Below are 16,070 nucleotides of genomic sequence, written 5' to 3' on the forward strand. Positions count from 1 at the left end.
AGATGCATTCTTTTTTCTCCCCCAAAATTTTAAATGTAAGTTTTGCTTTTGTAACTGCAAGAGAGATTCAGAGGTTAATTATGTGGGTTTTGTCTGTCTTTTCTTAGGTCTGGAAAGATAAATATGAATTTAGAATCCATTTATCGGTTAATTGAGGAAACACAAATCTTCGGGATGCAGCAGTCAGTGGTTAAAGCACGTCCCAACGTGGGCGCACCTGCCTCGGGCCCCAGGGACACCTGCAGTTCCTGTTGGCCGCTTACTGGGCTACAGTCGCATGCTGCCCACAGCTTCTGTGCCCATGGGTGCAGCGCCAGCGAATGGGATATTTGTGAAGAGCTTCGCCTGCGGGAACTGGAAGAAGTCAAGGCCAGAGCAGCTCAGATGGAGAAGACCATGCGGTGGTGGTCAGACTGCACAGCCAACTGGAGGGAAAAGTGGAGTAAAGTTCGAGCTGAGAGGAACAGTGCCAGGGAGGAAGGAAGACAGCTCAGAATGAAGTTAGAGATGACAGTGAAAGAACTGAGTGCTCTGAAAAAGAAGCAAAGTTCTCCACATCCAAAGGAGACCTTGGAGGCCAGAGTTGCCCTGGACCAGACGCGTCCTAGTTTCATAGATGTGTCCTGTGTACAAGGGGATCAATGTCAACCTGGCTCGCAAACGTGTGAGTCTATCAGAGAGTGTCTGGTGAAAAGAGAACTTCCCACAATGGAGAACAGAAATACTGTGGTAAGGAAATAAAGGCAGGGGGATCCAGGGTCCACGGACATATTAGAATGCTTAGACAGTGATGGGAGGAAGGGAAACTCACAGATCCAGGGGAGACTGACTATATTTGTTTTCCATACCTGGGTGCTGCACACTGGGTGACTTCAGTGACAGAGTGTTCTAGAGGCCAGAAGTCTGAGATCAGGGTTTGTTTCTTGTGAGGCCTCTCTCATTGGCTTTTAGATGGCCGTATTCTCCCTGTGCCTTTACGCAGTGTTTGTAACCAAGGTTCCTCTTCCTATAGAAGTGCCATCATTAGGTCCATCCTGATCACCTCCTTTTAAAATAAAAAGCTCTTTAAAGACCCTGTTTCCAAATACAGTCACTTTCTGAGGTACTAGGAGTTAGGACTTTAGCATATGAATTTGAGGGGACACATTCAGACTATAATAGTGATCAGACAATTTTTTTTTTTATAGCAAAAATGGACCCAGCATTGTTGTTGTTGTTGTTGTTGTTGTTGTTGTGTGTGTGTGTGTTTTATGTGAAAAGGAAATGTTTAGAGAAATTTCTCTCCATTTATCCTTGCTAGGTCAATATTAAATTATTCATACAGTAGTTTAAACTTTCCCCAAGGTTTGGAATTCTGCCCTCATAATTAATTTCTGTAAAATGGATACCCTAGGCCAATACCTTTAAGAAATGCCTCATACCCATTCTTGGAATTTCTTGGTATACTTAAACTCTTGAAGTTCCTAATTATTCTACATGAAATAAACTTTTTAAAAATCTAGCAGTTCATACCCATATTTATCTATGAACCATGCCTCCCCCACACCTTTTTAAAACTGGTAATTACTATTAACAACCCATGGAACATACTTCAGGAAACTTTAGGAATTCATGTTGTCTCTTTTCATAGAATCGGTTTATATTATTATATTTTTCTATGTAATTTCATTTCTAAATCATAAAATTGCTCTTCTATAATTCCAACTAAAATTTTAAGCCTTATGGTAAATATAAGTTTCTTTGTAAATGAAAAAGGTTAAAAAATTCTAATTACTTATGCTTATTGAGCCTTTCAGATTTGTTTTAAATATAAATTTTTTAAACACAATAATTTATGCTATTAGTCCTCTTGTGTATATCTTTGGGAAAATGTTATATATTCTCAAAATTCAACTGTATTAATGTATGTATTTGAATATAATGATGGAGACGAGGGAATATAGCTCATATAAGTTGTCCTGAATGTACAAATATTTATTATTACAAGTCATAGTCACCACATTTAAGAATGAGAAAGAGTCTCTTCACATATGTTTTACTGAGAAATGTTCAATATCTTGGGACTTCATTTGAAATATTTTTGTATCATTAGTATTAAGAACATCATACATAGTATATCTTTATTAAAAGTTTATTTATTTAGGGAAAAGGATAGTTACAATTCCTTGTGATGATAGTGAAATAAGTTTCAATTAGCTGTTTTTATTTTGATCAGTTTTCCTGGTAACTCTAAAGATACTTACATATGAATGGATTGTCTTACCATGATATTTTCCAAGGAGAACAATACATCCTATTTTATTGTTTTTCAAAATGAGACATAATAACCATTAATTATTGAGAGAATGAAGAGATGAGTCATGCTAGAAACCTAACATTTAAAAATAAATACTAAAGCCCGGCTGGTGTAACTCTGTGGTTGAACATCGACGTATGAACCAGAAGCTCATGGTTCGATTCCTGGTCAGGACACATGCCCAAGTTGCAGGCTTGTGTGGGATGTGCAGGAGGCAGCCAATCAATGATTCTCTCTCCCTTAATCTCTGACATTAATAAAAATATTTTAAAAAATAAAAATACATAAATACTAAAAATGAAGTATCATTAATATTTTATTTGAACTTGTCTATTAATTAAGATTTTATTTGAACTTTTCTTTATCTCATTTTTAAACCCACAATTCAGGGCAAATTTAAATTATAGACCGATATCGATAGCATGAGTTTGGCCAAGTTTTGGAATTATGATGTAATATTTTGAGGCAGTGTACTGTTCTGATAAATGATGCTTATGTATATTAAAATGTCCCATTAAACTTTATTTGAGCTTTAACTAGTGACCTAAATAATAGTTCCATAAACAAGCCTAATAAAAGATTCAAAAATTCCCTGAAAATTCTTTCTCCTCTGCCCTGCAAAGACATTAAAAAGTAATCATCTGGCTTTCCTTTGAAACTCTCAAGTGCCTTGTGACAAAATAAACTTTAAAGAAAAATTCATAAACTCATTAAGTAACTCTTTACAGCTGTTCAAGTTCATGCTTGGCTATTTTTAGCTGTGATTATAAAAAGAAAACTAAAAGTTAAAGCAGACTTTTTGAGAAATGTATTTGATTATAATAAGGTAGAGCATAGAAAGAAAGAAAGATGCTTAAAGAATGCAAGTTAATACTTGGCCATATAAAACTCTATTAGAGAATGATTAAAAATGAAAATATACATAGCATATAGACACAGAGAACAGTGTTGTGATAGCCAGAGGCAAAAGGGATAAACGGAGGTGGGCAAAGGGGAAAGGAAAGTGGGTGGAAAGAGACTTTGCTTTGGGCGATGGGCACATGATGTAGTGTGCAGATGATGTTTTGTTGAACTGTGCACTCGAAACCTGTATGGTTTTGCAAACTAATGTCATCCCAGCAAGTCCAAATTTAAAAGTTAAAATATGAATTTGATCGTGAATTATAACATTTATTTCCTCCCCAAAATATGGAAATATTCTGCATGATTTTCCTACTGAGAGATTTAAAAATTCAACAGTAATAACTGCTTTATGTTTTTTTTTCCTTTTAGGAAGAAGGTTTGATTCTCGACCCATTAAGATTAAATGAGGAGAAACTCCATCTAGACTGCTCCGATTTATTTGAGAACAGTGGTTCTGGAAACTGTGCAATGAGACCTGGGCTACGACAGCCAGTGGGACATCTGTCTTCGGAGGATGGAATGCCTAAAATTTCCACTCTGCAGGAGCATTTGGATGAGCTCCAGAAAGTCCTTAGGAAAGAAAGGGAGTAAGTACAACAATGGTCGTCTCCGTTAACCAAGTCTGGTTTTCAAACTTGTTAAAATTAAGTCCAGCAAGCTGGCCATTTGATAATGCCTTTTACCCACGATTAGTCATTATGTTCTAATATTTAAAAGATGAATTTTCTATGCGACATTCATTTTTTAAAATTTTGAAGAGTAATTTATAATTTTTTAGTTTTTAGTCTTTCATCATAACCGTGTACTCATCAGCTCTGGTGGATTTACCTTATTAATATTTGAATTATTAGTGTATATGGTTAAAATAGCCAGTATATTATCAATATACTGAGTCAATTTGTCTCTTATATTAATGAAATACAAATCATGATTTTGTGAGGTATTAATCAGAGAATAAGATGCCTTACTCATTGACCATTTTTGATATATAGGAAAGAGCACTAAAATTGAGATTCAGTGATCTGGGTATTCATCTTAGTTGTGATATATTTAGTTCTTCCATATTTACTTAGCCAATAGATACTATTGTATGTTGTCCTTGCTAAAACTATGCGTAATGATACTTATATTCCAGTTTTCTATTGTTTAGTAACATAACTCAAAAAATACTTATTGAAACAGAAACCACTGTTGATTTCAGTTTCCATGGTTTAAATGAATTGAAATAGTGATAAATATATGCAAAAACCTTTCATAAATGTACACAAAAACCTTTCACTGTGTTTTATCTGCCATTTCTTTTCTATGGTAAGTTTCTATTAGTCCCTCTGATAGTTATACATACCACTAACTTCTTTAGATTCTTGGTCTCTATTTCACTACATGAATAGATTGTGATAATACAAGCATCTGTTTCTAGAATAAGTATTTATTATCCTACAGTTAATTGTACATTTCTAATAGAGGCCATCAACTTGAGTAGAAAAGTGAATAGAATTGAAGTAATTTTTAGACTGTAGGTCTCCATCAAGTTCTAAACTCTGTATTTTATTTCTTGAAGGATTTAACTTTCTAGGAGCTATAGACTTCTTTTAAACCCACACACAATGGTATTTCACTGCCATAATGGGAGCATGAAACTGCATTTCCTTGAGGTAAACTTCCTAAGATGCAGTTTTGATGATACCCATGTGTATCTTTACTCTCTCACTTACACACGTGTACATGAACATATATATATATATATATATATATATATATTTGACTTCCTTGGAATAAATGAACGACCTCCATAAAAGTAAATTCTTCAGCTCTGAGCCACTCCAATATAAAGACTCTAGACAGGCCAAGGAATGGGGTGGGGGAGGGGCCTTCAGTATTCAGCTTGTCTTTTCACTCTCCTCTTTACGGAACCTTCCTAAGGTGTTGTGTCTATGAATCATCATTAGCATGCAATCCACAGGAGGCCATTGCAAAGCCTTTTCTCTATCAGGAGAATGTTTCCCAAGGTTAAAGCATATACTACTGCTATAAATCTGTCTAATCTTCTAAATTCCCCCTCCTGGAATATCAGCAAGTGGGTGGCTGGCGTTGAGGAGATGTGAACATGTTTTTTTCTGTGTTCCCAGCTGGTGGGAAAATTCTCCAGACGGGAGCACAGGGATCAGTGGGAGGATTGTGGGAATCATTCCCACCGTTTTCACTGATGAGGAACTCCTCCTTGAATACTCTCAACTTCATCACATTATTGTACTGTGTATAGTTTCCCGTGCAATTATCCATTATCTGAAATTTGGCAAAAGCCTATGCTTTTGGTGTTGAATTAAGAAAATCATTGCCAAGACCAATTCCAGGAGCTTTTCCCTATGTTTTCTACCAGGAATTTTATAGCTTTAGATCTTATATCTGAGTCTTTAATTCATTTGAATTGATTTTTGTGTGTTTTTGCCATTTTTCATTTCCCGGTATATATTTTGTGCTTAGGTGGTTGTCCACCAAATGACATAGAGTCCATTTTTCTGAATACTCTACAAAAAAGCACAAATTTCAGTCAATGAGCCTCTAGTCCTTTATAATAAAAGGCTAATATGCAAATCAACCAAACGGTAGAACGACTAGTTGCTATGATGCACACTGACCACCAAGGGGCAGACACTCAATGCAGGAGCTGCCCCCTTTTGGTCAGTGTACTCCCACAGGGGAAGTGCCGCTCAGCCAGAAGCCCTGAGCTGGCTCACGGCTGGCAAGCACAGTGGCAGTGGCAGGAGCCTCTTCCACCTCTATGGCAGTGCTAAGTATGTCCAACTGACAGCTTAGACCTGTCCCTGCCATCGGTCGGACATCCCCTGAGGGCTCCTGGATTGCAAGAGGGTGCAGGCCTGGCTGAGTGACTCCTCCCTGACCCCCCGAGTGCTTGAAATTTGTGCACTGGGCCTCTAGTATGAATATACACGGTCATCAGACAAACTTAATTGATACCAGGAGAGAGTACTGGCAAGAGGCAGGGAAGGTGACAGGCATGGGGTCTTCCCAGGACCAGTTCAGTGGCATGAGAATGGATTTTGTTCCTGGAGGCATCACCTCCATCTTTGGTCTCTTGTTCTCCCAGATATCTCCAAGAGCTTTACAATATTCTTTTAATATTTATTTTCTAATTAAATGAACTATATATGGCTTTGACTATTTGCTGAAAGGCACTGACAATGAAAGATACTGAAAGGTATAATTATAAATAGTTGGGAATGCAATCAGGAAATGAGAGTATATTAATAATTTTTTTTATTATTCATTGTTTAATAGTTAGCTTAAAATTTGGACTAATAAAAAATGGATATCTAAATGTCATTGAAAGTTAATTATTTTTGTCTAGTATAAACATTTAACATTAGTAGGCCTTTAAGAAAATACTGATTTGATATTTTACAATGAATTATCACACAGTTTATTAATGATTAATATTTATTTTAAGATATTAATGTTTCAGGAATTTTCATCTCTGAAAAGTATTTTATTTAATCTTTCTGTTTAGATGTCTGAATGTTACGGCCAATTATTATGGGATCATGATAGTTTACAAAGTACCAAAAGATTGCATAGAAATATAATAGTTTTCCATAAATATTATTTTGGTTTACCCTTAATCTTTTGTATTCTGAAAATTGTATACATTTTAGCAATCTGAGTTTTAAAAATTTATATCATCATATTAAATACTATATTTTTGCTGATGTTATCTTAATTTAGTATTTTTTTGAGAATTTGTGAATAAAATATGCAGTATTTTTAGTGTAAAATTATACTTTTTTATTTTCTTGTAGTTCAAGTAGTATGATAGCTTAAATTTAACTGTGTGATTAATTATGGAAATCTTTTTAAAATATAGACTACATTGATTAGGCCAGAAAATGAAGAATTTAAAGAGCGCTCTCTGCTGTATAAAGTTAAGTGTGCAATGTCCTTAATGTAGGCTTGCAGAAATAGTTACAAACATTTTATGAGGCTACACTAAAAATATTCAAATATCATATTGCTATTCATTTTTATAAATTACCTATCCTGCCATGTCTTTGACTAAATTTTACATTTTTACATAATAAAAATACAAAATTTTCATGTAAACAAACAATTATTAGTTATTTTATTTGATATACGCTGAGGAATAAATACACTATCTTTAAGTACAATAAAACCTCCATACAACAGACTAATTCAGGCCAGGGGCTGTTCATTAAAGCTGAAAGTCCATTATGTAATAAAGCAGGTTTTCCAAATATGTATGTTAAAAAATTGGCAAATTAGTTAACCTATTTTTACTTATGTAGACATGTTTGTGTAATTAAAATTATGTATGAAAAGTTTAATATTTACAGAAAAGTTTTCTATCTGTATTACTGTATGATTTTAAACTTGTAAATTTAAAAATCTAGATTTTTCAAGTCCAGTTTTTAATTATTCTATTTATTAGTAAAATCTGAAAAGTATTTTTAAGGAGAAAGTTTATTAATGTATTCATAAATACACAAATATAATTAATATCCTTTAATAAAAATTGTTAATGTTTTATATATACTTATTTCTTTAAAAATGGTTTAAATTCTGTCAGAGAAAACATTCCTGTTATATTCTTGTTGCTCCTTTAATTAAAAAACAGGAGATAGCAGACAGAAAGTCAATTATTTTGATGCTGGCAAAGCTAAATGAAATATATCTAACCAACTGTAAAGCTAATTGACAGTATAATAAATTAGAGTTTATTCAATATTTATAGTTTTTCATAAACTTAAAAAGTTTTCCTCTCATTACTATGATCATATATAAGGTAAATAAAAAAATTAGGAAAAGAACACATCTAATTTTGAATGCATTTCTAAAATTATTTTTAAATTGTAAGCCTGTTTTGCTTTTAATTCTTTTTTTAGAATGCGCTCATCCCTGGAAAAAGAAGTAGAACGACTGGAGTCAGCCGTGTCTTTGTGGAAACAGAAGTATGAAGAACTGAAAGAAGTGACATCCAAAAATAGGAAAGAGGTATGGAGAGTTAAAACGTGAAGGAAGAAATGAAACTGAGGGTTCTCTTTTGTCTATTTGTAACCTAGGGGGCAGAAGCCTCTATAAACTAAGGAAAAAAAGGTTAAAAGTGGAATTTCCTCTATAAGAGGAATATTGGAACTCACATGTCACTGGTGGATTGGTCAAACTCAGGCCATAAGAAATCTGTTCTTAATAACACACACACACACACACACACACACACACACAGACTTAGGGAGGAAGGGAGAGAGAAAGAGAGAGAGGGAGACATACATACCCTCATACACATACACTCACATATAAACCACATGTCTGCTGACAGCTGTTTGAAGAGCATCTAATACAATGATGTAATTGTGCCTTAATTAAAAGCATTCTTCACTAGTTGTTAAAAAAGCAATATTCCTCTTTATGAAATTCCCCATGAATGTTGTTTCAGGTCTGTTTCCAGCAAGTGGTAAAGTTTGGAGTCATTAACTTAAGTTTGCAAATCCACATGGTGGGATGTTCAGGAACCTTAGATGGCAGAGTAAAGCCTTACTTATGGGACAGACAAGGCGCCCCAATGGCCAGAAGGCACGGTAACCTCTGTGCACAGGTTCAGAAATAAGTCAGCTCTGTCACCCTGAGAACCACTAAGATTAGAAAGGAGGGAGAACTTTTCCTAATATTCTTAACAAATGTTGCTTGCTTGAAAATCATCTACTGGTATAAGGAAAAAATAATTTCAGTGAGAACTACAGAAAGTTAATTTGAGAACATTTCTCAACGAGGGGTAAATTAAACAATTAAAGCTAACCAGCTATTTTTAGCTTATTTCTCCCTAATGGATGCATGTTTGATCGCCAGAGTGGCTTTGTTTCTAGCTTAAACTCTGGACACACACACACACACACACACACACACACACACACACTTTATATATGGACTCTCAGGTAGCTAACTAATCATGTCTCTGGGTGTGAACCTTGACAGTAAATTAGTTTTATCCAGGAGAAATAGTTGACCCACAAAACTCACGTTATTCTTAGAGAGTATGTGTATTTGTTCTATAATATAATGGGCTCTAAATTTAATTGAGAAAGCTAATACCTAAGATAGAATTGGTCTTTAATTTTAAAAGAAACATGCACTTACTATATGTTGCCACTAGTGGGAAGTGCAGACTTGATAATGTTAGTCTCCTAACTACTTTTTAAACATTTATGTCGCAACTGTTTCTGAAAACAGTCATGGTTTTTGAATTGGCTTACAAAGTCATATGTATATTTTTAAATGTTTAACTTTTTTTTCTATTCAAAGATGATATTTTTGGCATCAAGTTTGAAAATGTGTATTTGAATTGTTTAACAAAGCTTTATAGATGAGAGAAAAAAGTGAAACCAATGTAGAATTTTACAGGTAAATTGGGTTTATATTTTGATATATAATGTATTAATGTATTAATACATATGTGATCTTTTTACCAGGTAAAATAAGGACAGAGTTGTTGTAACAGAAAAAAAGAAAAACACCCTCAAAATTGCCTTGGAGACTGTAACTATTTAGACATTTGGGTGCATATAGATGAACTATGAATTTGAGCAATGAGTGAATGTGACAATGAATGAAAAAAGTTTTTATTGTAGATGATGGAAAGTTAACTTAAACAGACATAAAGAAAAAAAAACATTGTTTGAATTATTTATGTGGATATTATTTTTAAAACTATCTCTTTCCATTTCCTAAAAAAGGAATTTGTGCTATTCTTGGGGCCTTTGTAAAGATATATATGTGGTATGGGCATATATTTAAATTATTTTTATAAAATATTATACCTTTAAAATTTTTTTTTTAAATCAGAATAAATAAAAATATTTACTCACCCGTTATTGTTCATATATATGTTGTTTAATCTATAATAATAAAAGCATAATATCCAAATTAGACTGGACAGCTAAATGACCTTCTGGATGTCCTTCTGGACATCCTTTCAGACCACCTTCTGGATGAAGCCAGGGCTGCAAGGGCAGAGTCCCTTGCACAAATTTCTTGCATCGGCACTCTAGTTGTTTTATAGTAGATAACAGAGCAAGATTTTTATGGTACATTTAGAAATGGCATTTTAAAGTAATTATAATTGTGAAATATTCAAAGTTCTTGTACAGTTGACTTATCAAAAATGGTGTCATGGTACATCCTTTGTATCATACTTCATATGGATTCTCCTTACTTAACTGCATTTCTCAAAAATTTTGAAAATAACCTTTGCTTTCACTCTAGCTCTTCATCTACTGTACAAAAACATTTGAATATAGTGTAATTCCTTTTTAGATGCTGAAACTGTTAGAAGCAACAACATGCCTGGCAAAGAATTGCTGGTGGAAAGATTAGTAATTTTTAAGAGTTGGAAACCAATGTGTTTAATAGACCAAGATTTTTAAAAATGTATTTGAAAGTCTGGTATACTTCAGAGGGAAGTCATTCTTAAATCACTAACATGTAGAGAAGAGTAAATACAGAATATAATTGTAAAATCTAATAAGGATTTAAAATGCAACCCAGACAAAAAGTAGCAGAGATGATTACATTGAAAATTATATTCCCACGCTGACTTTAATACTTATTTTGCTTTTCCTTTGCAAGTCTGTAAATATTGGTTTGGGATTAGATGATGAGTTCCAAGTGTGCTGAAATGATCATTTTTATGAAATCTCATCATCTAGAAAATCAAATGTAAGTGATAATGATACAAATAACTTTTGTACCTAGCTTTGATGATAAATGACTCTCATTCTCTCCATAATGGAAGATATGTCTGTTACCACATGCAGAGAACACTGCTAACATTTAAAAACTGGCGTCAAGCTGAAATGAAATGTAACTTATTAATCTTCTTTGAAAATGTTATGCTTTTGCCTGGTTTCTTTTTAAGGGTTTCATTTAGAAGTCTTCTATTTGTGATAATAACAATGTTCCTAGTAGTTCATAATTTACAACAAACATGCTTTTATAAAATTTCATAATCAATGCTTTTAGAGACACAGGCTTCATGGGGCTTATCGCGGTACTAACAGCTGACATTGAAGCCTTAAATACCTTGTGCACCTTTCTGATTTGGTGGAACTAAGGTTAGTACTAGGTATTAGATGTAGCTAAAACTCTACATGGATACCTTTACTTTGAAACAAAAAATGATAACATATGGGAGCTATTCTGCATATGACACGAGCAGGGACAGGAGGAGGTCCTGGAACGTACATGATTTTTCTCTTGCTTCTCCTCCTGTCCCACTTTCCCTCATCCTTCCTCTCCCCCTCCCTCTGGTTCTCAGGTCTTCAGACTCCTACATAATGCAAGTACCAGATTTCCTTATTCACCAGCTTGCAGACCACAGATTGACAGGACCTGGGACTTCTGGGCTTTGTAACTGCAGGAGCCAGTTCTTATAATAAACCTCAGTCTCTCTCTTTATATGTACAGGATGTCCCCTCCACAAAAAATGTGTACACACTTTGAAATAGTATAAAGTCAGTGTTCATTAACATATAGTTCATTTTTAAAATTTAAAAGAACCTACAGAAATTAATAACTATTTTGTCAATACGTTTTCAAACTGATGACCATTCTGGTCCAGGCACTGCTGATAATTTGAAGCAATGGGATTGCAAACATCAAGACCTATGCAATACTTTCAACAATAAAGAGCTAAAAAAATAAATTAATGAATAAATAAATGCAGGGAGTAAAAAGAGAATCATTTTGTTTGGTATGTGTACACCCTCAATTCATTGGCTGTTGCTGGTTTTGCACCTTAGCTTTAAATTTTATATATACCCATAAAAAAAGTCCAGGGGCACTTCAGGATACAGTTTCTCTGTTCAAAGCTTAGTCTGTCTTCACACATTATTTCAAGTCAGTTAAACCAGAAAAGGAGTGAAAATTGAGTTATCACCTATTAAAGTGTGTATACATTTTTGGGACACCATAGATAGATAGATAGATAGATAGATAGATAGATAGATAGATAGATATCCATATATAGATATCCATATATAGATATCCATATATAGATACCTTATTAATTCTGTTTTTCAGGAGAATCCTGACTAATACCCAGGTCCACCCTGTTTTTTTTGTCTAGAAAGTCCACACAGCTCTCTCATCTTCCTCAAGCCAGTCATATGGTGCTATCCTTCACAGTGTACACATCCCTTTAGAAAGAGGCATGGATTTAGTCCAAAAAAATCTTCTCTTAATATTTTTTCCTCAAAGAAGTGGGTGAGATTTTTAAAAACCTTATCAAATGTATATATTCACTGTATGCCTTTCCCAGTGAATGCCAGCTTCATGATAATGGAGCTCAGGCCTGCTCCATTCCCCTCTCTCCACCCAGTGCTGAACAAACGTGGTTATAGCTGGTGGTGACTAGGACTTCTGTCTCTAGTTCTATGGGCTTATATTTTTGAATGGGGGCCATGGCTATCGTATGAGGAGAGCAATGGAAATCCTAGACTTGTCATTTATTAGCTCTGCATCCCTCGGGATTTTAGATTCTCCAGGGCGCTGGAGTGAACCTTCACCCCAACATCCTATCCATCATGAAAATCTGTAAGCTTGTTCTTTGCAAAACCTAAATTAGCTTATCAGGATAGAGAGTGAGGCTGATGAAACACCACATTAGAATTCTGTAAATGTATAAGAACAGTGAAACATACAGATACCACTTTGCTAATAGAAGTGCCTCAAGACCTTTCTTAACAAACATAATTAAGAATAATACAAGCACTAAATTTCAGAAGTCAGAATTAATTGAACTAATAGTGGATAATTTATAGACATTGCTAAGGTAACCTTCAGAGCTGAGATGACTTGCTTAACTCTAAGGCTATTATAAGAATTCTGAAAGAAAATTAGGCTATTCAGAATCTACTTTACTTGTAGAAGAATAAAATAATAAAGAAAAAGGTAGGTTGAAATTAGATGTTTTAATATCTAAGGTAAGCACCCTATCTAATAAAAGAGTAATATGCAATTTAATCATCACTTCCCAATAAAGATGGTGGCACCCACAGCCAATAAGGAAGGGATATGCAAATTGACACGACAAAGATGGCAGTGCCATCTGGAGCCATGGAGCCGGTGGGAGAGTGGGTGGGAAGCGATCTAGGAAGCCAAGCCTTCTCGCCTGCTCCCTGCTCTCTGGCCTGGCTTGGCTTCCTGGGTCACTGGGGCTGGAGCCAGCGGACACACCCTGCATCCCTAGATCCCCTCCTCTCATTTCCAGGAAATAAAAAGTCCCTGTGCACCTACATTTTGGCACAGCCCCTGCCAGCTGTGGGTGCCTCCTCTCCCAGCAGGCAGCACTGCACAGCTCCCAGGCACCCGTCTTCCCATAGCTTCCATGGACAAATATGTGCAGGCAAAGTCAGGAATTCAGGCCCCTGACATCATATATACTATTCTTAAAGTATACATTTTGATGACTTTGAATATATACACACATCTATGATACCATCACTGCAACCAAGGTACTAAATATATACATCACTTCCAAAAATTTCCTTGTATTCTTGTGTTCATGTGCGTGTGTGCATGTGTGTGTGTGTGTGTGTGTGTGTGTGTGTGTGTGTGTGTGTTGTGGTAAGACATTTACCATGAGGTCTATTCTGTTAACATTATTTATGGTGCACAATACCATATTTTTACTATACATACTATGTTGTATAGTAGATTTCTAGAACTTATTCATTTTGCATAATAGAGGCGTGACACACATTTAAAATCAATTTTCTCCTCCACCACCCCCTTATGTATTTGACTATTTTAAATATCTTATATAAGTGGAAATCATATAGTTTTTGTCTTTCTGTGATGGACGTATTTCACTTACATAATGTTCCCTAAGTTCATCCATATTGCAACAGAAAGTCTGAATGATATTTCACATTTTTTGTACCCATTCTTCTGTCAATGGACATTTGGCTATTGTGAATAATGCTGCAGGAACTTTATGATGCAGACATGATTTAAAGATGCCTATTTTAGTTATTTTGGATATATAGCAGAATTGGGATTGCTGGAACACATGGCATGTTTATGTTTATCTTTAGGGAACCTCTATAATCAGTTCTCCATATATCTCATGCCCCTAGCAGTGCCTCTATCATGTCTTGCTCATTATCAAACTCACTCACCAGAATGTTACTTTTTTTTTTTTTTTTAACCAAGAATGAACATACACTGACACATCCTAATCACCCAGAGTCCATCCCTTACTTAAGGGCTCACTCGTGATGTACATTCTATGGGTTTAGACAAAAGTATAATGACATGTGTCCATTGTTATGGAAACACACATAGCATTTTTATTGTCCTAAAAATCCTCTGACCTCCTGCCTGTTCATCCCTCCCTGAGCGCTACCCTCTAGTAACCACCAACCTTTTTACTGTCTCCATGGACTTGCCTTCCCAGAATGTTGTATAGTTGGAATCATGTCATATGTAACTTTTGAATATTGGCTTCTTTCACTTAATAATGTACATTTGATTTTCCTCCATGTCTTCTTATGGCCAGACAGCTCATTCTTTGTCTGGATGGGCCACTGTTTACTTATCCTTTCACCTACTGAAGGATTTTTTGGTTGCTCTCAAGTTTTGTCAGTTATAGATAATAAACATCTGTTGGAAGGTCTTAGTGTGGTTTTTGGTATCTTTTCATTATTGCCCCTTGCTGAATTGAGTTTCTGCCTTAGATTATTTCAGAGGCCACTGACTACCCTGTAGATAGCAGGGTTTGAATGAGGCATGCTCAGCTTTGTATCCAGGACAGCAGCTCAACACATGGGAAGTTATGTGGGAGGAACTCAGTTTAGCTGCTCTCATGAGAAAGGGGCTCTGGAGGTGGTAGAGGCTCAGAGCATGGGTGACAGTTCTCCAGGCCTGTGGTGCTTCCTAATTACTATCGATATCAGTAGTCTTTGTGCATGTTAAGAAATAAAGACAGAAGGCTCATTTAGCTGGTATTTTCATAAGGATCATATGGGAGGATTGAAGAGGCACAGATGACATACTAGAACAAGTATCCTTTGAAATGCATTTTAGAATATGTAATTGTCACTGGAGGCAATTTCCCTTTGTAATATAGTTCTGAAGTCATGATGATCAAAATCAATGAAAGATATAATTCTATATTCACTTTAAAACATCTGATGTGTATAAAATGAGGCTCTGAAGGAATCTGATGAAGGTTCTCACATGGATAATCTGAGTGTTATTTAAAAAATTGAAAATAATCTTTTAATGCAGATGTACCAAATTAGCAGAATTCACTAGATTTATGTGAAGTTAAACAAACAAACACTTATGTCCAGGTTTCTCTTTGGAGATTTTGATTTATTAGATGGGGAGTGAGTGCTTCTCATAGAACTAGGTTTTCAGAGGCTCATTATTCTGATGTGCATCCTGAAAGAGATCTGCTGCTCTGAAGCACCAGATCACAGAGCTGGGAGAGGGGAAGAGAGACCATGGTGATCCCCATCTAGTTTTGTGTCAACTTGACTGGGCCACCCAAGGAGTGTGCATATACTTGATCAAAAGTTATTCTGGGTTCTGTGAGGGTGTTTTTGGATGAGACTAATAGTGGAATCGGTATCCTGAGTAAAGCAGATTGCCCTTTCTAGGATGGGTGAGTCTCATTTAACCGGTTGAAGACCTGAATAGAACAAAGTGCCTGACCATTGCACACGTAAGAGGGAATTCCTTCTGCATGACCTCCTTTGAGCTAGGACACCAGATTTTTCCTTCCTTTGGACTTGAACTGAAACGTCAGCTCTTCCTGGGTCTTGAGCCTGTTGGAGTC

At 35.3% G+C, this 16,070-nt stretch overlaps 1 protein-coding gene across 5 annotated transcripts in view; it reads left to right on the forward strand.

Annotated features, from left to right (window-relative positions):
* CCDC102B (coiled-coil domain containing 102B) overlaps positions 1 to 16,070 on the forward strand; it is a 134,105-nt gene that overhangs the window by 34,517 nt on the left and 83,518 nt on the right. For all 5 annotated transcript variants that reach the window (XM_084888906.1, XM_084888905.1, XM_084888909.1 and 2 more), the window contains 3 exons: positions 108 to 729; positions 3,569 to 3,786; positions 8,119 to 8,227. In XM_084888906.1, coding sequence (XP_084745032.1) covers positions 108 to 729; positions 3,569 to 3,786; positions 8,119 to 8,227 — 949 coding nt within the window. The remainder of the gene's footprint in view (positions 1 to 107; positions 730 to 3,568; positions 3,787 to 8,118; positions 8,228 to 16,070) is intronic.

This window comes from Pipistrellus hanaki (genome assembly GCF_964339955.1).
Source record: "Pipistrellus hanaki genome assembly, chromosome: 6".
Lineage (NCBI taxonomy): Eukaryota > Metazoa > Chordata > Mammalia > Chiroptera > Vespertilionidae > Pipistrellus > Pipistrellus hanaki.